Source organism: Enhydra lutris, unplaced genomic scaffold (genome assembly GCF_002288905.1).
Source record: "Enhydra lutris kenyoni isolate GAN:26980312 unplaced genomic scaffold, ASM228890v2 scaffoldscaffold13, whole genome shotgun sequence".
NCBI lineage: Eukaryota > Metazoa > Chordata > Mammalia > Carnivora > Mustelidae > Enhydra > Enhydra lutris.
Genome location: NW_019154097.1, coordinates 5,547,638 through 5,571,076, shown reverse-complemented (window position 1 = coordinate 5,571,076; position 23,439 = coordinate 5,547,638). Strand labels below are relative to the sequence as shown.

The 23,439-nt window shown below is 35.5% G+C and overlaps 1 protein-coding gene across 2 annotated transcripts in view; it reads right to left on the bottom strand.

Annotated features, from left to right (window-relative positions):
• The window catches only part of LOC111145802 (zinc finger CCHC-type containing 7), a 254,470-nt gene that overhangs the window by 8,945 nt on the left and 222,086 nt on the right, over positions 1-23,439 (bottom strand). For both annotated transcript variants that reach the window (XM_022501033.1, XM_022501034.1), the window contains exon 6: positions 20,428-20,463. In XM_022501033.1, the coding sequence (XP_022356741.1) occupies positions 20,428-20,463 (36 nt within the window). The remainder of the gene's footprint in view (positions 1-20,427; positions 20,464-23,439) is intronic.

Genomic DNA, 23,439 nt, shown 5'->3' with positions numbered 1-23,439 from the left:
GGTGGTAGTGAGTACGAGAGGAGAAGGTTGGATGCAGTGAGAAGGTGGCTGTAAGGAAAGCCAGTGAGGTGACGAGGACCTAAAGTCCTAAGAGTAAAGTACAAGATAGGAAAAAGGGAACAGATTTGGCAAATACATGAGGTGATAAAACCAGTATCACTCGAACACTGGAAAGACACAGAATGAAGGAAAGGAGAAAATGGAATACTTTTTGGGTTTCTAACTTGGGTGAATTAGCAGTAGTACCAACACTTGTTTCAGAAAAGGCAGGGGAAAAAAGAGCCAAATTAGAGGGAAAGATAATGAAGTCTAACTTGGATGTTGTGTATTTTGGTAGAGATGTCCACCAGGCAGGTGTCTACGTGAGATTAAAGCTTAAGGAACAAGTGTGAGCTTCCAGGTCTATCTGGAAGAAATCTGGATAGTAGTGGAGACTAAGGTGATCTGAGCGGACATCATTGCCATACCCAGTATGAGCAGCAGTGACGCAGGACGGAACCCGGGAACAACAACACTTAAGGGGCAGACAAAGGAGCCTGAGAAAGGGACAGAGAAGGAAAGTTTGAAGGAGGCAGAACCACGGGAGAACACAGTCAAAGACCTTAGAGAGTAGCTTCAAAAAGGATGAACTGAGCTTCACTGAGCTTCAGTGTCAAATATAGGAGAGGCTTAGTGAGATCAGAACTGAGAAACATCTGTTAGATCTGTCAACCTTTCATCGATAACCTTAGTGTGAGAATCTTGGAATTAGTGGAAAGATAAAAAAGAGTAGAAGGCAAACAGGCTGAAGAATGAAGCAGTGAATAAAAAGGTGACAAAACCGTAAGGAAGAACAAGAAATGATAACCCACAGAAGCCAGGATGGTGGTTACTCCCAGGGGGGAGAAAACAACTCACAAAGGCTTTTTGGGTAGCCACAATTTTCTATTTCTTGAACACAGTGGTGTTATAGAACTTATGTGTGTGTTATGTAACTCATTTACTAAACTGTATATGTTTTATGCACTTTTTAATATGTATGTGTTACATTTAACAACAAGACTTTTTTTTTAGAGATTTTATTTATTTGTTAGAAAGAGAGAGAGAGAACACGAGCAGAGGGAACAGCAGGCTCCCCACTGAGCAAGGAGCCAGATGTGGAACTTGATCCCAGGACTCTGGGATCATGACCTAAGCCAAAGGTAGATGCTTAACCAACTGAACCACCCAGGCATCCCAGTAGGAAATATTTTAAAAAGACTGAACAGAGGTTGAGAATATAAGAAAACAGGTATATATTACTTCGAGAAGCTGAATAACAAGGGGCAGAAGAAGATTGAGCAAGACCTAGGAAGGGGATTTGGTGGAGTTTGCTATTAGAATGAGAGAGAGAGAGAGAGAGAACTGAACACCTGAGAAAGCTAGTAGAGATGGAGGAGTTGGAAATAAGAGAAAAGGGAGAAAACAGAGCAAAACCCCTGAGGCAGCGGGGGCCTTAAACAGAAGGAGAAAAACCTAATTGCCCTCCCACTCCATTCTTTTTGGATATTGGAAGAAAGCTAAGGACGGGGTATAAACTTGGGTAAGTTTCTTTTCTCTTTCTGTCTTTTTCCCTTTCTCTCTTTCTTTCTATCTTTTGTTAGGTCAACAGTATACCCAACACAGGGCTTGAACTCATGACCCCAAGGTCAAGAACTGCAGACTCCCCAGACTGAGCCAGCCAGGCGTGCCCTGCTTACGTTCTTCAATGGAATGCAATAACGAAGAGTGCTGTTCTGCCAACTAATTTTGTTACTATTGTTTAAGGTGGCAAACAGGTGGTCTGTGGAGGTTTTACCTTCTTGACACCAGAAAATTATCTATAGGTTATAAAAACTGTTTTCAAACAACTTTACTTTCAGTTTCTATTTCCAAAATGGAAAACTGGAGGGTAACAGTAACCCAGAAGCTCTTTTCTACTGGAAATGACTATATAGGTTACACAAAATAGAATTCACAACCTCAGCTCTTATCAATTGGGATATAATAAAAAAACACAGCAAAAGGTCTTATATTCTCCAATAAAAAAATGTGGTTCATGAATGAAGACAAGCTGAAGGTCGTCAAGCACAGATTTGATAGGGATGCACACAAGCAATGTACCACTCACTTACTGCAGTGGTTCACACATTTGTTCAGGTATAGAATGCCAGGAAGACATGAAATTGTTCAGCAGAAATTATTTTTCCATCTTTGTGTTACCTGATGTGACACAAAATTGCAACCATGAGCATATACGTGGCTTAAGAGAAAGAAATAAAACCCAGAGATATGTCATGGATGTGAAGGCAGAACACAATGTGTCAAGGAAGACGTTGTCAAAAGCTACTGGTGGGTTAAATAAGATAAAGACTATGAAATCCACTGGATTAGCAATCGGGAAGTAGCTGGCAACTGGAAACTGTCGTGAACAGTTTGAGGAGTGGAAGTGCAAACCAGATTGTAATGGGTTTATTAGAAGTAGAAAGAAATGGAGAACAGTACACTGATGACTTTCAAGAGACTAGTTTGGGTATGGGGAAAAGGAAGGGGACAAGTACAGCAGAACAAGTTCAAGGATGCCTCCATCAGTGATTTTTTTTTTAAGATTTTTATTTATTTATTTGACAGATGGAGATCCCAAGTAGGCAGAGAAGCAGGTAGAAGAGAGAGGAGGAGGCAGACTCCCTGCTGTGCAGAGAGCCTGATGCAGGGCTCAATCTCAGGACCCTGGGATCATGACCTGAGCCGAAGGCAAAGGCTTTAACCCACTGAACCACCCAGGCGCCCCCATCAGTGATATTTACCAGAGTGCTGGGCACATGGCATGAGCATATACATGCATTCTTTCACTGATTTACTAAATAAATAATAACTGAGTGCCTAATACATGCTAGATATCTTAGAACAGATCAGATAATCGAGAAGTGAGACAAAAAGATCACTGCTCACATCTCCCGTGATGGAAGACAGATAAACCGACAAAACACACACACACACACACTATCAGATAGTAATAAATGGCACACAGGCAATGAAAACAGAGATATGATTGAGAGTCTCTGGTGGTGACTTAAGATTGAATTTTAGAGAAACTCTCACTGGGAGGGTCATTTTTTGTGACCAGTCCCACCTCCATCCCCCCGAAGTATGCAATGAATGGGGACAGCATTCTAGGCCTAAGGCATGAGGCACAGGGGATGCAAACCCCTGAGGTGGGCATTGGTTTACCAAATTCAAGTATCTGAAAAATATCTGTAAATTTGCAAGTGTAGTAGGTGAAGGAAGAGTGGGAGAAGAGGAGGTTCTAGAGATGGAGAAGGACTAGATAACTTAGGGCTTTAACAATCAGAGTGGAAGGTACTAGATTCTGAGTGGCATGAAAATCTAGTCTAAGGCTAATAACTGAAGGTGCTCAGTAACTAGCTGGTAAATGAAAAACTGATGATAAACAGAATTATCCACCCCCCAAATAATAAATGTTCTCGAAAAAGTTACGTTTATAAATTTTTCTGTGTGTGTGTGTGTGTGTGTGTACGCAAATATATGGCAATTTACCCCTGAGACAAGATATCCAGGTTCATTGAGGAGAAGGAAAATATGCTCACTATGTTTATTCCACTGGAATAAGAAACTCCACTGGCTCAAATCCTATGCAAAAGGACAAGATGAAATCAGGCAGTAACGACAAGGGGGAGCCAATAAGGACCAAATTAAGACGGATATCCAAACACTGGAACTTTGCCTTGATTGGTACAGATGCAAATAGGGATTTCCTCACAGGAGAGCCCATGGTAGGTATCCCCCTGGCACTACTGGCTTCTCCTTAAGAATACAGAACACAGGAAAGCCACACTACTGTGCAACTCTCCTTGGCTCGTTCCCATCACATACTCTCAGAATAAAGGCCACAGTACTCCTGATCCTCCTTTCCCTATCTCACCTTCTCACGTATTTCTCATGTTTATTATCTGCTTCCCCCTTGCTAGAACCTCCTTTCCCTATCTCACCTTCTCACGTATTTCTCATGTTTATTATCTGCTTCCCCCTTGCTAGAATGTAAGGTGTATGAGGTATGATATCTTTGTTTAGTCCACTATGCATCCTTATGTCAAGAATCTAGAGTAAGTGTTGGCAAACCATGGCTGATAGGCCAAATCCAGCCTACTGCCTGTTGTTGTAGAGCCCACAGGCGAGAATGGCTTCTACATTTAAATGGAAAAAAAAAAAAAAAAAAAAAGAAAGAAAGAAAGAAAAAGAAAAGGGAAAAAAAGGATATTTTGCAACACATGAAAATTCTATGAAATTCAAAATCCAGTGTCTGAAAATAAAGTTTTACTGGAACACAGCCAGACACATCTGTTTACAGATTATCTGGGGCTACTTTTCTTGTATTATTTTAATACTAGTATAGTTAACATAGAGCGTTATATTAGTTTCCCGGGTATAATATAATGATTCAGCAATTCCATATTATCACCCAGTGCTTATCAGACATTTCTTCAAAGAAGACATCCAGAAGGCCAACAGACACAGGAAAAGATGCTCCACATCCCTCATCATCAGGGAAATGCAAATCAAAACCACAATGAGATAATACTTCACACCTTTCAGGGTGGCTAGAATGAAAAACACAAGAAACAAGTGTTGGCGAGGATGCTGAGAAAAGGGAACCCTCTTGCACTGCTAGTGGGAATGCAAACTGCTGCAACCATGTGGAAAACAGTATGCGGTTTCCTCAGAGTTTAAAACAGAACTACCTACCACCCAGTTATCTATGGCAACTTTTCATGCCGTAAGAGTAGAGTTGTGACAGAGACCATATGGCCTTGCCAAGCTAAACTATTTGCTATCTGGCCCTCTACAGAAGAAGTCTGACAATGCCTAAGCTAGAACATATAAAGTGCTCAATAAAGAGGTGGTGAATGAGTAGATGTTAAAGATTCCAAAATTTCATAGAGTGGAAATGAGTCATGTGGCCAATAGATGTGTTTAAAGTAAATCTGAATACTGAAAATCTCTGCTATGGATTAGGATGCAGAGCAAAAGTTTTATGGAATTCCTCTAAATTATTTTATTGCCTAAGTCTGAGGAAATTACAGGTAGTCCTAATGTTGTTCCATCTGCCGGTATCACTTTTTGCCCAGATAAACATGGTGCACTCCTTCACCTCCTTCAAATCTTGGCTCAAAGGTCACATTAGTAAGGCTTTCCTGATCACTTTGTTAAAAGACTGACAGCTCCATCCAGCTGGTGTTTCCTACCCTGCTTCACTGCTTAAAAACAAAACAAAACTCCATGTCACTTTTCACATCTCATATACTATATATTTTGCTTGTTTGTCTGTCCTTCCACTTGCATTTTGAGGCAAGGAGGAAGCAAACTCTGCGAGGGCAGGGATTTTTGTCTGGTTTTCGTTCACTGCTATATCCCAGACCCCAAAAAGGGCCAGGCATATAGTAAGAGTTCACAAAATATTAATAAATTAATAATGAGGTAATGCACATATAAAGCACATGGCCCACAGTAAGCATCCAATACATTTTAGTTATTGTTAATAATTTGGATGCTTTGGGTTTTATAGGTTATCCTCTAATGATATCAATTTCTTTATATCATTAGAGGGTAACCTATAAAATTATGCTCTGACATATTAAAAAGTCTGCATAAATTAATATAGCTTCCTAAATGTCTCCCCTACTTCACATTGAGAGTGTGGTATACACTTTGGCAAAATCAGGAAGAAATTAGTAATACAAAGAGAACAGGAATTCTGTTTTACAGTACCAGGGATAAAGAGATCCTTCTTAATCAAGATTTTGAAAGCATGCTTCATGGTGACCCTTATTTTATTTTGATAGTAATTTCATTCAAAGAGCCTCAAATTTAGCCCCACTGTTCATTTATGCCACTGGACGTAGTGCAAACATTTGGATGTTCATTCATCTGAATAATGTCACCAGTTAAAAACTTCCATTATTACTAATAAAAATAGCAACAGTATTTATATTGTGCTATGAAATTCTAAACTGTTTCACAATAATTAATTAGTAAATGACATGACAAACGCTATCTACATACTCTCATTTTAATAAACTATCATGTACTAGGACTTAATAGGAATGAAATCAGCCTAGATCTTACCTAATTAGAGAACATTTCTGTATTAGAATACAGTACTGAAAACTCAATAATGATTTCCAGTGGACAAGTCTTCATACTATGATCTAACAAAAATCTTACAGCTATTTAAAATGTTAGAAATATAAATTTGTGACTCAATACTTCTGCCTTGGAGCATGTCTTTATTTTTAATTAACAGTAAAGGTCCAATTTAAAGCAGAATATGTCACTGATTAGCTAGCTCTAAGTTCAAGGTTCTGTCATACAGTCTGTGCTGTGGACAAAAAGTTAAATAGGGAATGAATGTAGTCTTTCAGAACTTTTTTTTTTTTAAATTTGACAGACAGATCACAAGTAGGCAGAGGCAGGCAGAGAGAGACAGGAGGAGGAGGCAGGCTCCCTGCTGAGCAGAGAGCCCGATGCGGGACTCGATCCCAGGCCCCAGAGATCATGACCTGAGCCGAAAGCAGAGGCTTTAACCACTGAGCCACCCAGGCGCCCCAGAACTTTTTTTTTTAAGTTAAAAATTTATCTAGAGACTTTGACCCAATGGGTTACCAAGTGAACTATTTATGAAAGCAGTTTTTTTGTTTTGTTTTGGTTACAGACATTTAAATAATCTATATTTGTAGGGTGATATCTTGGAGATTACTTTACTATCAATATATAGAAGTAATAACCTGGTAGATAGCATTACCTATGAAAGGTCCATCCCATCTGCTATTCTTGCTGAAAGCTTTTCATGCACCAGTAAACTCAGTAAATATCAGAAGATAAAGCATAAGCCTACCACGCCACGGATTTACTCCTAATGTCTCCTCAAAGTGCAGCCCGATGCAACGATTACAAATGATTTTCTTCTAATGTCATTTTACATAACCCTTTTTTCTGCATGAGTAGTTAGTGCGGAATGAATGAATGAATGCCATTAAAACAGTTAATCATTATCTGGGACACTGGCCTTACTCCCTTCACAACTAGGAATCTCCATGACAAAGGCCAAGAGATCAAAACGCCAGAGCTGCCTCAGTGTCCTATTTCTAACAGTAATTTTTTATGCAAATGAACCTGCTGGGCATCTCCCTCTGTGACCTTGAGCTGCCCTTATCTAAACTGACTTTGATCCAATGAGGGTCTGCATCTAGTTGAAGCTCATTACTATATAGGATAAGCAATCAATTTCACTAATTAAAGGGAATTTCCTACTCTTGTGAATGCAAAATAGACTTATTTTTATAATCACACATATGCTTAAAGACTAGACTATATGTTTCTATTAATCCAATTTGTTATATGAACATATATTAAAAGGCAAATATATTAAGTACTTGAGGGAATGTATTCATGACCAAATGTAACATTTAGTACTGAGCTTAGCACCAGTCTTTCTGAACAAGTCATATTTGTTCATACACCTCTTAAATCAATATGCTTTTCATGCTTGAGAAGGACCTTATTCTTTCAAAATATTTCCAAATCAATTTATTCTTTCAGTAAACTCACTAATAGCACATGCCTCCCCCCCACACTTATGTATTTAAAAATTCCAACCCAAGAATCAAACAGGATTTCTCAAGAAAATGTTACCCCAAACCAAAAGCTTGTCATCACGGTGAAAGTCCATTGGTTGAAGTGACAAACGGCATGAATTTAACATTGGAACAGAAAAAGTTTCAATTTAAAATACATATTAAAATAAATAAATAAGCAAAATACATACTTTTTACTCTTTAAAGATATTATTTTTACTGCCTAGAGATCAGATGGGATTTTTAAGTATTTCATTCCATTTTACAAAAGGTACATGGGGCATGGCGGGGGGGAGGGGGAATGAATGCCCTCCCTTTCCTTTAGCATTGTTTACAATTAAATGCCAACAAAATGTAACTGTTCCAGATTTAAGAAAAATCAAATCTGGGGCCCAAAGGAAAGAGAGGAAGAAATTTAAAAGTTAGGCAAATAGCTCTGCAGTGAACTGAACTAAAGCTGAATCTACGACAAGGCAAAAACGATGATTCCAAGATACCAAGATATGCCCCAAGATCCAAAGGCCATAGTCCTGTCCTCTCTTGCCCGGGTTTTTCTGTGACAGGTCCTCATACCTGTGGACCTGGACGCCAGGTCTGTTCAAACCACGGTTTTGGACAGTCTTCCATTTGCACCGTTCTGGCCAACAGTCACAGTAGTATTTCTTTTGAGGAATACTGGGAGGAATTTTCTCTCCAAACTAATGGCTTTGAAATTATTTTAAAACAAAGCTTCCTTCATAAAGTTTTTTAAGCTTTCATTTTTTTCAGTGGAAAAAAAAAAAAAAAAAAAGAATTCAATCCTATTCCAGAAGACATTGCTACTAATTCCCATTCCAAAAATGCCATTGAGTGCTCGCTTCGGCAGCACATATACAAAAATGCCATTGAAAGCACCATATATAATGATATACCTGTATCTTTTATGTGTTAAAAAACTATGTCATGTATCCAACAGACCCCCAATCCATTGGGTAATTCTTAATTAGGCAGATTTTTGAAACATGTATTATGTACACAACAGACCGGAACGTCTCCTTTGGAGCATTTTCTAGTCTATCGGGTGATTACATCATTAAGCCACACATGCTACGTAGAAAAAAATCCTTATGAAAATTCATGAAAAAATGTACAGCACATCATTAGCATGCAGCAGACGTGTATGCTTTTGATATTTTCTCTGGTAAAAAAAAAACTACATGAAATAATTAGTCCAGGTCATGAAAACATGAGAAAGGTACCAGACACTGGTGAAAATGAAAATTGCAAAAAAATTGCATCTCTCATGGTTTAGCTGAGAGTAATTTGCTTTATTGGAAAATGGATTCTAAAACAGTGTTCATTTGAACTACAGCAGAATAAAAAGTGTTGCTTTATTGATTTGATATTTCCTACACACACCTAACTTCCTCCTTAATCCCTTTTTTGGATACTCATAAGTTTTACAAACCAATGGGTTGAAGGTTGCAAATGACCAGTGGTAAGACCATTAATTATTCAAGGCCTTTTGGTACTGTGTGTTTGTATGCGTCTATCTTCATTTTATGTAACCAAGAGTATAAGGGGCTGCATGAGTATATCTTTTTTATTAAGTTGAGATTACACTAAAGTAATGCAAAGAGAGGTAAACTGTTGGTATAACTCCCAACAGTGAAAAGATTATATATTCACAACATTAAGCATTAGGCAAAAAATCTCAAAAATGATATATTTGAAGACTGAAATAAATGAAGCACAGGTTTCATTAAAGAAGCTATTAAGCTTATTAATTTATGACTTTTCTTTTTGTAAATGAGATCCTACCCTCCATCCCTGCCCCCCCCCCAAAACCCACCAACAAAAAAAGAAAACCTCAGTAAGCAGAGAACAATGAACATATGCAAGACAGTAAGGATCACAGTAATTCACTCCCTGAATGCTCCAAATCTTCATGGCTTAAAAAGCATCCCAATTTTCTCCAAAGGTAGTGGCATTTATTCACTGGGCCATAGCTAATTTTACATGGAATGCAAAAATGTTAGTTTAAGTTTAATTTACCACCCTATTTAAATATTTCCAATGTAGCTCTCAAACTGCAGAGCTATCCCTCCGTCTATTTTAATTTTAAAGTAAGTTAGCAAAGGCTTCCTTCTTAATCCCCAGAGACTACCTACATAGTGACACAAACACACAAATTTATGACAGCAACATAAATGCCCTTCTGAAGTAATGTGCAACATTAAGTGAAAATCGTTTCCTGGAAAGATATTATAGGTATCTATATTTTATTTGCCATCTTAAACATATCTGGGTCTTTATGGCCTTATTTTAAAAATGTATTTCCTTTTTATATTTCCTGGTGCAAATGGACTGCATAAATAAGCAATGTGCTATGAGGCTTCAGACCAGCCGATAAAACCTTTCAATTTTCATGCCAGCTTCTTCTTTTGTAATTCAAATCCGCCTGGAAACTGGCAGCTCTGAAAACTGAAACAAGCACTGCCACAAATACCTTGTAATGCTATCGACCTTGTCTGCCCATGCAGTGAGAAAGGGGGATGCGTATGTGTCTGCAGCCATCCAGATAACACAACTCATTTTTTTGGGGGGGGGCGGTTTGGGGTGGGGATAACAGAAGCCAGCCCCAGACTATGCACCAAAAGCAGTCATTACCAGGCGCGCTGGAGAATAAGTCTCTTCAAAATACACAGTGCATTTAAAAACCACATATGAGGCTGAGCCACTGCTGTCATTACCAATTTTAATTTAGCTCCTTCAGTTTGCCAGCCAGATAAACTCTTTAGTGCTGTTTTTTAATCTATTTGCCACATTTTATGTTTAAGATTATAGTAATATGGACAGGAGAAGGAATCACTTTTAGGGGAAATAAAGAAATAGATCCGCTTATCAGCACCCATCAGAAAGTTCATTAATCAGCCAGGCTTTGTGCCCTCTAAATTGAAAGGTTAAATAATCCTCTCAGGAATATTTCTCGGCCCCTCCGCCAATTGTCCGGAGAGGAGCTGCCATTCATAGCACGCGGGATCGGTGACAGGGTATCTTACCACTGTTTGGACCCCAAACAATGATGGACAAATGGCCTGGTTTACAAAGAACCTTTTAGTACATGGATGGAAAAGGACCACAAGCTTTGAAGCAGGGTGGAGGGATAAGGAGGGAGTGAAGACAGGATGTGGGGGGGGGGGGGGGGGGGGGGGGGGGGGGGGAAGGGACCGAAAAGAATACGTACATGTGTGAATCCGTGGATATTTTATCTGAATGTTTATTTGGGTGGACTATAAAACAGAAGCCACATTAATATACGTCTTCCAACTGTATGAAGTACTTAACATACTCAAATTTGCTTAAATATTTTGCATACAACTGTATAGAAACCATCAGTGAAAAACTGGAGAATAACAGAGCTGTGGCTCTATTCTATTTATTAGCTAAAACACAGAGGATTCAAATAAAAACCAAGATTTTCATTTTTACCATAACTCCACATGACTTACAACACACAGCATACCCCCACCCCTCATGCAAGCTTGCTTATTCGCCTGAAATGGTCTTAACCAACAGTCACAAAGGCAGGGAATTCCGCAGCTCTAAGGGCCTGTCTAAAGAGAGGAGAGTAATGCTTTTTTTTTGCTTTTACAATACGCCTTATCCTAGCTTCCTGTTTTTCTTAAAATAAAGAACCAATATGGAATAGTAATGCTCTTTGAAAGAATACAAATCACAGGCACTGAGAAAATGCTCAATTTTGTGTTGCCTTTTTTGCTGGACATATAAGAGGATACAAGCGAAGTCTGTAAGAGTGACCAAGCTCTTACACCTCAGCATCTTGCTGTGAAATCAAGCTGGTTTCTGGCATCAGTCATGTGAAGGCATGAAGCAGTCTCATCTGAAGTACAAAAAACCTGATACGCTATTTTGTTTCCTTCCTCATCTGATTAACATAAACCCTCTACCCCTAGCAGAAAGTATTATAATTGGTGTGTGTGTGTGTGTGTGTGAGAATTGTTCAGTTTCACATTATTCTCAAGATTTATGTAATTTCATTTGCTCCTGATAACTATATTCAGATGATACTGAAGTTACCACTTAAGAACTGAATGTTTACAACATATTCATTATATTATGTATATATTTTCAAAATAGTATCATTGTATCTTATATGGTACATATGTTATATAGTCATTTGCATTAGGAGAAGTAGCCTAAATATTTCTGTGATCTACTTCTTAAATGTCTTTATGATTTTTAGGCAAATCAAATTAAGAAAATAAATTTGCTGTATTTAAAAGTTACCTACATTTCTAGAAAAGACAGATAAATAGTAAGTAAATGAAAAGTGAGGTAAATACTTTTGTTAACAGAAGACAGTGTTTGTGAGTATTTTGATTTCAGTAACTATGAGGTAACATTTTTAGGAGACAGAAAGTAAAGAGGTCATTATGAATCTCCTCATCTTAGGCAAATTAACAGTCTTTTCAGAAGACATTATAATAATCTGGTAATCTGAGTTGGGGGTATTAGTCAAGAGGCCATCTCTATAGGTGTGAGGTATGTATGGGCTTGCTTTATTGGAGCTCACACAGTGTTGAATATGAGCTAGGTGCTAGGTATTGTGCCAAGTACTTTATATTTATTATCTCATTGCATACTTAAAACGAGAAAGCACTATCCCCATTTTTCAGATGAAGAAACCAAGGATCTTAGAAGTCAAATATTTTAACTAGGTTTGACCATCTAAGTATATTAAAGAGCCAGAATATAAGCCAATGTCTGATCCCAAAGCTGGCATTCCTTTCTCTATTATAATAAGGACAACATTCCCTAGTAATTTTCTCAGAAATAAGTCTGCCCCTTTAAATCAATTTTATAGCATGTTTTTTAAGGACTTCAGTAAAATGAGGAGGAATAACTATAACTATATGAGGAGGTATAACTATAAGTAAAGGAAACAGGAGAGATCCAAGAAAGACAAACTAGGTTTTATTGTATAAACAAAGCTAATGAACAATCCAAAATTTAGTTACTCTAACTGAAAAGAAATGTGGGGTAATCCACAAATACATGTAAACAATATTTACATAATATCAGTATTTATAGACATGGATACATTACAAAGTTATAAAGATGACTTTATAATTAATCTAATAGATTTGACTTCATATGAATTTTGAAAAAAGGCATGAAAATAATGTGGTACCTTTATTACCAACTGATTCATACACATCAATTCTTTTTACAAAGCTGATATGGGTTTCTGAACATTCCCATGGAGAAACTCTTGTTTTGAAATGTGGTCTACATTGGTGTTTTGGTACACCAGATAAGGCAAAGGTCTATTTTAATTCCAAGGGTATTAATTTTTTTTTTTTTTTTTTTGGTTAAATGGTCTCTAAATACGTAGCATTTTTCCTCATATAATATTATTGATATTTCAAAAAACCCCAAGGATATTAGTTTTGGATGACTATTGCTGAGTTCAAAGTAGATGAAAGAAAATAATTTCAAATGTACAAAAACATAACTCTCATGACTTTCTTGTATGTGGGGATCAAATGGCAAATGAACTTCAACTCTAAAATCTGATTATTTTATTAATAATTCATTAACTTTTAGTCATTTAAGAGATTTTGCTTTTAAAATCTTAAACTTAATTCAATTTAAGATTACTAATACAGTTTATACCGTAACAGAAAATATAACACTAGTTCAGAGAGATTGTTCATGTCAACAAGTCAAGGGGTTCTTTCAGGAGTCTTTCCCTGCAGATTATTCAAATGACTGACCAAAACCCTTAAAGGTTATGGTTGATCATGACTGTGAGTAACTAAGTGATTCCTAAATACTTAAGACCTGTTAGGAATTACTGTAATCTACCATGTCATTTACATGCATGACTACTAAAAAGGGATGTTTAATACAAGTATCATTGGTCCAGTATACTTTATCTACTTTATTCTTGCACTAAAATGTCCAGAGAAGATTATGACAAATTCAATCAGGTGGAATATATTTATTTAAGGAATGGCATGAATCACCTGTTCAAAATACATATGAAAGATAACCACTTAAATATGCTAAAATTATTCTACATAATACTTCTATTCTCTTTATGCATGGTTAACATGACAAAGAATAGGCATCATTCAACATCTCAGATCTTTAAACTACAATTTATTATATAATTTATTACATAACACCATGAAGTGTTAAACTGGATTTTGAACATTCTCAGGCTACCCGTTTATACTGATTTTTGTTATAATGGGAGCCCTATTTCAAAGTGTAGAGTTTTGTTTTGTTTTGTTTTGTTTTAAAGATTTTATTATTTATTTGACAGAGAGAGAGATCACAAGTAGGCAGAGAGGCAGGCAGAGAGAGAGAGGGGGAAGCAGACTCCCCACCAAGCGGAGAGCCGGATGCGGGGCTCGATCCCAGGACCCCGGAATCACGACCTGAGCTGAAGGCAGAGGATTTAACCCACCGAGCCACCCAGGCGCCCCTCAAAGTGTAGAGTTTTAAGTAAAAAAAACAACAACGTAGTTTTATTTGCAATTATGTGAAGAATGTATGTGTTTCTTAAGGAGAATAAAAGACTTTAAAAGTGTTATATATTAAAATTACAAATACTTAGAAATAAAATTTTATTACCACAGAATGTAAGTATTAAGAAGAAATTGCCCCTATAATGACTAACTATAATTCCTTTGTAAGTAAAGGTGACTATATCTAGGGAACATGAAAGGGCACTGAAAAGTTCAAATTAATTTGCATCCTTCTATCAACCTCAGGAGAAATCTTTGCCAACAGGAAGAAAAAAAAAAAGTCCACAATAAGTATTCCCTTAAATTTTTAAAACAGAAGTAAAACCTGAAGCCCCTATAGTAAATACGGAAGTCCTAAATGCAATGGTATTTGTCCCCAGCTACTAAGGGGCAGACAAAAAGGCACAGGGATATTTTTTGTCAAATAAAAAAAGTTAACTGTTTATAGTAGAGCTTTAGGTTCAATTAGTTTATTACTGAACAACATGCGCTACCTAAAAAATGACACGATGATCGGTGACTAGGACACATCTTCAGATATTTAGAAGATGGGAAAAACACAGCTGCACCCAGGTCAAAACATTTATAATGAGTCTTTTATAAATTGTGTGAATGCTGCATAATTTTTATTGCTTGATTATCTGAAATACTTAAATTTATAAGAGAATTGATGTCATAAAGCACTTGATATTAAATATCTTAACAAAAGAAAAAAATCTACTCAAAATATGCCATATTGATTTCTCATTTAAAACAAATTAATTTTCACATTAAAATACTGAAAGTCAAAAAGTTGGAAATTCTCTCTGAAGGCAATGACAGCTCAGTATTTCTTAGAAAAGAAGACTATATGAAGGCTCTCCTATGTGTGTCAATAAATAAATAATAAATTATATACAAATCTAAATTCTATTCTACTCCCAATTCATTAATAAGTTTGTATACATACAATGTCTAAATTTCTGAGGAACACTGTGAGGGGAAAAATAACATGTGCATTTATAATTCACAATGCTCACTTTTTCCTCTTCCTTTCACAGAAGCTTTAGAAAATGGCTTTTTGATGATTTGGCAAACTATTTATTTTTAAATGAATCTCATTTATTGAGATTGATAATTCCAGGTTTCATTTGCTCTGAAATTGCATTTTCCAATTGCTTCCAATGATAAGTTCTAGAAAAACGTGGTCCAACATGCCAGTGAAATAAAGATTTATTAAAAAAAAAAAAAAAAAAGAAAGAAAACTCAGTTGACCTACTCTGTAAAAGTAGTAAGTACATTTTACACTAAATTCTAAACATGGTGAGATTGAAGTAAAAATTGCTAGCAAAATGTTGACACTAAACCCGTTTATACTGATTTTTGTTATACTTTAAGAACAAGGTGAGTATTTAAATATATATATAAGCATTCACATAAATTTTCCATCCAAAAAATATTTTAAAGTTTTAGTCACTGTCCAAATGTCTTTTCTATCTCTGTTATACATGGAGTAACAGAAAATAGTCATCAGTGCTCATTCAGAAATTGTTTTTAGTCAGACGCCAAGTAACTTGAAACATAAAGCATTTTCCGATTTACTTTGTAGTACAATGGGAAGACAGCCTTGAGGTACTACAAAATAGCTGAGTGCCTTCTGAATCATCACAGCATGATTACACTCACCTCAGTAGTATCTCAGCAGTAAGGGCATATTTAATGTGAAAACTAAATCTCTGAAAGTTGACAGAGATATAAAATCTCAATAGCAACTTTTAACCCATCAAAACATTGAAACAGCAATACCAGATCCTGATGGGGGAAAACCCCCTACAATTGAAACAGGAGTATTCCTGGTTCTTGAGGAAGTCCGCAAAGTGAACTGAACTATCAAAATAAGAGCTTCTGAGATGAATTTGTATATGATAATCTGTATGCCAGGCCTCAAGATAAGGTACCCCCCAAAAAGTTGATTTAAATGTTCCAAAATAGAATGAGGCCTAGTTCTCACTCGATTCTGGAGTTATAGAACACTTTAAAATACAGTATGTAACCAGTTCTATTTTCTTAAACACACCCATGGAAAAGGACATATCATATCTACTGTGGATGGGTTCTTACGGGTTTTAAGGTTCTGCTTATGTAGCCAAAGAGCTCTCAGAAAAAGATTTAGGATTCCCAATACGTATTCAATTAAGAGAGAATGAGGTACTCTCCACCCACTCCCCCCCACCCCGCCCCAAAAAAGAAAAGATTCTGGTTTGGGCTGACTTCTGGAAACTTAATTTTTCATTTAAGTTATTTTTAAAAAATCCACTCCAGGGTTAGGCAGTTAGAGAATTGTTACCCATACTACCTTACATCACAATTCCAGGATAAAAACTTTTGGATACCTTTTGCCTCACAACCAAATTCCACTTTGCTATTTCTCCCTTTTGGACTAGAGCATAGATCTAGAGTTCAATTTAAATCTGTTCCCATTTAGGGTTACCTTCTGTGTGGCATGGCATAGGATGCTTTAGAGTAACATTCTCCTTTAGTATAAAACCCTCATTTCCATACTGTGAAAACCCAGAAAACACATTTCTAAATTGATGTTCTCAGGTAAGCAGAGAAAAACCGAGGAGCAAAACCAAACAAAACTGTTAATTATGGTCCATAAGATACACTCTGGCATTCAACTAGCTCAGGTAAGACATTACGGATTACTACTGAATTCTGGTCACCAGCTTTTTACTAGGCTAGACAGGAAGGCAAAGAAATCCTACTCCTCCCCATTTCCCTGACAGCAAGTATTTTACCTTTTAAGTGTGAATTCTAGGCATTCCAAACATCATATAAAAAGAAACATTTAAAAGGTAATTCTTCCAAAAAGGTTACATTTGCTTTCTATTTAAATTGTTAGCTATAAAGATAGTAGGTTGTAACATATTTTAACAAAGCACACAAAGAAATCCAGGCGCAAAATTAAACATAAAAGATGTATTGTCCTTTTTGATTCTTAACACACACAGCCCCCAAATAGCAAACTCCTAGTTACTTTTTTTAAAGTAAGTAGATTAAAAACAAGATTAACAAAATGTCCAAAGCATGTCAAATTATAGCCTTTACTAGTTAAAAATTCTGTTGGTTGTAAAACTCTGTTGGTGGCCATTTTGGCCTAGGATTTTTAATATAAATGAGACTAGAAATGACAGGGAATGGGGGAAGGGACTTTCCTTCTTGAATAGCTAAAGAGGGAAAATTTTATCTAGAATGAGTTATCTGAAAGATGAGAAAGAATATTCAAAGTCAGGCTACCAAAATCTGAAAATGTAACAGAAATTAAAATACAAGAACAGTGGCATAGTATTGAAGATTTAAAAACCTTTACAAACGTTTCTGGAGGAGTAAATACATAAAATAAGTATTTTATGTAAGTAAAAATAATATATATATTTTTTCCCCATGCAGGGCTCCAAAGTGATTGTCTAAAGTCATTGAATTATATGGCATAAGTTTATAGTCATTAAAATATACCAAGAAAAATGACATAGCTAAATTAGTTGTTCTAACATGCATACATAATATGCATATGTATCTATGTAGATATACATGAAGTATCTTTTTATCAGAGTTTTATTGGCATGTACCCTTTAGAATGATGGTCTTAGTTATTTTTGATGAAGCCCAGTCAAATTTGGTTAAGAAGCTGTTCTATTTTAGGTCGTATTCAGATACAAGCTGTTAAGAAGACTTTATTTTTATCTCACTTAACTGCTGAAAACAATGAACATTTCCCTTCTTTAATTTTCTTACTTTAGAATGTGTCTTAAGAAATTTTTGATTTGGAACATTTTACAAGTCCACTTATACAATTAACTTCATCATCTTTCTTGCGTATATGAGAAATAATGCTCTATTTAATCTACAGACTTTTTTTTTTAAAGAAAGAAAGCAATTCCTAAATAGACCTTAAATTGTAGTTGTCAAACTTTAAGCTGTGTAAATGTCTTTCTAGTCTTACTGATAAAAAGCAGATAAAAGCAACTGAAAAGTTCTCAATGTACCCATTTCCAAACTGGATAAACACTAATCAACTTATTCCCCCAAAAGCACAGTTCATTTTGGGTAAGAAATGGACACTTTTCGAGTTAAAGAAAATTAATCAATGATTAAATGCGGAAATTTCCAGAGTTTTAAGAAGACTGGTTTAAAGGAATATACAGTGGCAATTCTAACCTAGGTTTCATTGCTTGGTCATTGTGGAGTGATGGCACATTCACATGTGAGGGCTACTATAAGTCAATAGATGGCAGTCCATCGCCTAGTAAAAGGGCTGAAGATGATGAAACCACGCATCTTGCTTTTATTCAAGATTAAATATTGCTTAATTACAAACATTTGGATTTGCATATGCATAATTATTTACTGATTTTATTTTAGATGGACTGATACGTAGACACACGTTGTAACTGTACTAGTTTACCATTTATATTTGCATAGAAAACTAATTCTGAATTACTAAGTATTTAAACTTGACAATTAGAAATCATGATAGTTACCTCAGTATTATTTTGAAAAATTATTCAGAACTCCAGAGTGAGAAAAACGGATTTTCAAAATGATTTTGTTATACTTATAAACAGAATATATTGTAACTCCCCCAGAGGCAAATTCATTCTGTTTTCACTTGTTTCTTCCCAACTATTCTTTTTAAAATGTTTTTCAAAAGCTGTAATATCAAACAAACCTTCAAATAATTCTGTTATACTAAAGACCGATTTCTATCCTTCTATGATAGTTATATAAAAGAATATGGGTGCAAGTAATGAAAAGAGTGTCTTTAGAGCAATACTTCCCACACTTCAAGTTTTCAAGGCTGGAATTCTCTAAATTAGGGGAAAAGGGAAAAGAAATGAAATTGCCAAATCATTAGGCTATTAATAAAAATACTGATGAAGAAAACTGCTATGTAGTTATAAAAAGTGACTATGATGTTGAAAAATATATGATTGGATTTCAATCAAGTTTAGGCTATTATGATTTCACCCCAGCTTGTGAGGACCAAAAAATCTGCTACATAAGTATAAACATGATATATCCATATGGGTTATATCTGTAAGATATGTGTCTTAACATAACACAGGGGCATGTATGTGTGTGTTTTGGTATAACACTAAATATTTTAACAAAACCCAATTTGGGACTGAAGGATAGTTCAGGAACCATAGCTTTCCACTGAGAATCTTTACACAGATTTAACAGTGATAACAGAATATGAAAACATATTCCTTATGAAAACATGTATTATTCCTTGCGTCCTGGGCCTGTGATAGACATATTGGTAGTTTGAGTCACGGTTTACTTTTTATTTCTACAAGAGGAGAGCATGTTTTTGTCAAACTTTGTCCTTTCTATTTTTGCCACCTGAATTCCTATAACCAAAACCTTTTTGATATGTTAACCTTAAGGAACAGCTTTTATAACACTGTTATAACTGTATAACTATAAGAACAATTTTTATTATTGTGTCTTACTCAGTGTAGCACATTTATTATATGAAAAAATGACTACCAGGGCTATGGTGAATTACTGAAATTATTTAAGTTGAATATTAAAAACCAGCTTCGTAACACTGAGCACTAGTCAACTGATTCCATAGTAAATTATGTTTCTACTTCTACTTAGACTAAATTCAGAATAAGAGGAACCCAGATAATTGAATAACCTGAATGATATTAAGCAGATGTTTATATTCTCTGAATAAGTTAAGAGGAACTTAAGGATATGACAGTTGAATTGTTCTGTATGAAAGTTACATTGAGCTTTTTTTAGTTTCATTAAAAAATGTGCAAAAAATTTCAATAAAGCCAGAAAAATGATTATGGAAGATATTATGGACTGTGTGCTTATGGACTGTAGATAATATAACAGTTTAAAGATACTTGATTACTATTATTTTTTTTATGGCTCCTAGCATACTTTTCCCCTTTAATTTCATGAATGTAGTCCAGGAAGACTGAGATACCATGATATAATCATTAAATGACGTGAGTAATAAAAAAACAATCAAAATCTTTTCAGAACAGGAAGATAGAGAACAGACTGGTGGGCAGGGGAGAAGAGGAAAAGTATATTATTGCTTTCTCAGTGCAAAAACTCTTCAGATTTTTATTATCTTCCAGTAGAAGATGCTTGTCTATATTTTATGGTCAGCAGTTCAGAGAAGGATAAATAGGCTAGGTCTTGGGGAAAATAAAAAAGGTGTTTCTACTCACCGTTAGGTGATACTGCCTCCAGATTTCTGGGCAAGCCTGGAAAATAAAAATATTGATCAGCTGGGAGCATGAAACAAGGTACTTTACAGCCTGTTGGTTTTGGCATAACCCAGCATCCACCGGTGTCGGTCACAGGAAAATAAGAAGCTTAACAGAAAGGGTCTGCATTTCAGCTTCAAAAACCTGGCTAGACAGTTTAATTGAATTTTACACTGGTTTAACACACTCCCTGCCATTGTCAGAAAGCCAGTAACAAAGTTTTCTCTCTCTTTTTTTCTTTTCAGGTTAGAAGTTTTGGGGCACTAAGATGTGATTAAGAGCCATAACTCAGTTAAACTGATAAATGAACAGCAGTGGTCAAAATCAATAAGACTCACTAAGTACACCTTTTTTTTTTTTTTTAAGATTTTATTTATTTATTTGACAGACAGAGATCACAAGTAGGCAGAGAGGCAGGCAGAAGGAGAGAGAGGGGGAAGCAGGCTCCCCGCTGAGCAGAGAACCCGATGCGGGGCTCGATCCCAGGACCCTGGGATCATGACCTGAGCCGAAAGCAGAGGCTTAACCCGCTGAGCCACCCAGGCGCCCCTAAGTACACCTTTTAAAAAGAACATTTTGAACCTTGCTAGTATGATAAAAAAAAACAAAAAACAAAAAACAAAAAACAAAAAAAACCCACCAAACCAATTTAATAGCTTTAAAGAAGACTTCACTGTGGTTATATATTTCTGATGTCTGTTGCCATCCTTTACCAAATCACTTGCTGCTAACCTTCAATATTCTGTGAAATAGAGTAAAAAGAGAATTAAAACAAAACAAAAAACAGCTTCAAGAATCTGAAGTCCACGTCTTTTCCCTTAAAAGTTGCCTTCTCTATCTGTACATTTATAGGCAAATAACTTAAAAAAAATCTCAGTGATTTTGTAAAATATGGATTTACTGAAGCTAGAATAGGTAACAAACAAACACAAGCAACAAACAACAGCAGCAAAAACAAACAAACAAAAAACAGGAGATAATTCCTTGTGGATACAAATAACAAATCTTCTTTTCTTATACTTAAATTAGGACTCTGTTAGGGAAACACTTTCTAACCAAGTTCTTGTTTTATTGATCTGCCATCTTCTGAGGAAAAGAACAGTTGATGACAGAAAGTATTTTTTATAATTATATTATAGCAGTAACTAAAATATATTAAACCAAGCTAAGCAAATGGCAGTTCTTAAAGTAAATGTGAATGTATAGCTTTTATTTAAAAATGTGTGTATACATACATATGTGTATGTACACACACACATGCCTAAAACTGGAATGAGTTGAATCTTTTTCAAACCTTTATTATCCTTGACATACACTTTGAAACAATTCTTTACCTGATTTGTCATTCCTCTTTCATTTATTTTTCAAGGTAGTGACAAAGCTAACAAAGGTAATTCATATAATCTAAAGATATGGGTATGGTAATAACAGAAAATAATTTTTGAGTGGGAAAACCTCTACTGATTATATCATCATAACTGATTAGACAAAAAAAGAGTAGCTAGTTCTAACTATGCTGAAGATTTTATCCCTTATGTATTTGAAGCTTAACTATCCTATGTCTAAAGGTGTGTAAATTAGACTATTTAGTGGTCAGCTTTCCAATTGAAATGTCATATCCATGCAAACTAAAGTGTCTAACTAAAAAAAGCCACTTGTATATAGTGATTTCTGGATGACCAACACTGATCAAAAGGAAACTATTTTTAAGAAGTAAAAAGTAGCTTCAGAAGGCAAAGATTATGTTAGGTACCAAGTAATAGCCACAAACTTGTAGGCTACAAAGGTTCTCAATAAAACATATTTTTATACATATATATTTGTTTTAATAAACATATTTACATACAAAGATCTAATGTAAATATAACTTGAAATATTCATTTCCTACCTTCTATCATAAGCTTTTTGCTGGGTATATATAATTTGAATTGGATTACTGTAGAGATAAGCAAGCAGTTATTTATACATTAGTTATGGATAGTTCTTGATTACCACAATGTCCTCAGAATAATACGGTTGAAAAATCGCAATCACTGAGTTGTCATACACTGGCAGAATGCCACTCTACCATGTGACCTTTTCTTGTGTTGCAGCAATTTAGTAATAAAAGAAAGAATTACTTGGTTTTTGAACAATCATCTGATTGCTCTGTACATGAAGATGATGCCTGATATAGAAAATTAATAGAGAGAGACATGAAACTTTTCTCTCATTAGATAATAGTATTACAATTTTAAAAAATCCTATCTTATCTCATATAAGTACTTTTACACAACATTCCCACTGACAGTTTCACTTTACTAATTTCTATCTAATATATGTCTATGTAAGCTTAAAAGGAAGAAATTGTTTTCACCTCAAAATAGGTGCCAATAGAAAGCACACATCTTTAAGTCTAAGTATATGGCATACAATAGTCAGGATTATAGTTAATAAACTTTTTAGGTATTAATTTTTTTGCTGTGGCTTCTACTTCTCACCATTCCTTAGTCATTGCACATGTTTTTTCTTTTTATCAAACAGAACGTCGTAGTATCTATATTTATGCATCTATTGCATAGAAAATTCAGCCAAAATACAGTAATTTCTAAAGCAAGGGGCTTACCACTACAATGGGAACCTATGAAAAAATTTACCTTCAAGTATTTGAAATGAATGATTAGCCTGCTGTGGACCTCACCTAAGATGAAAATGTAACAAACTATTAAAATACAACGGCATCTGTTGGTTGTCCTGGTGATCTCACCTTACTGGCACATCGATGGATAGCAACCCAGAGAACCTCCTCAAGTCTCACAAGTGAAAACACACAAAGTGCACTTGTACATCTGTTTTAGCAATGTGCTACATTGTTTGCCAACTTTTGCCCAACTAGTTTTCCCCTCTATTGTATTTTGTATAACAAACCATACATGAATAACTGAGTGTTATTATTCATAAAATTCAAAGATGAATCAACACAGTTTGCCACAC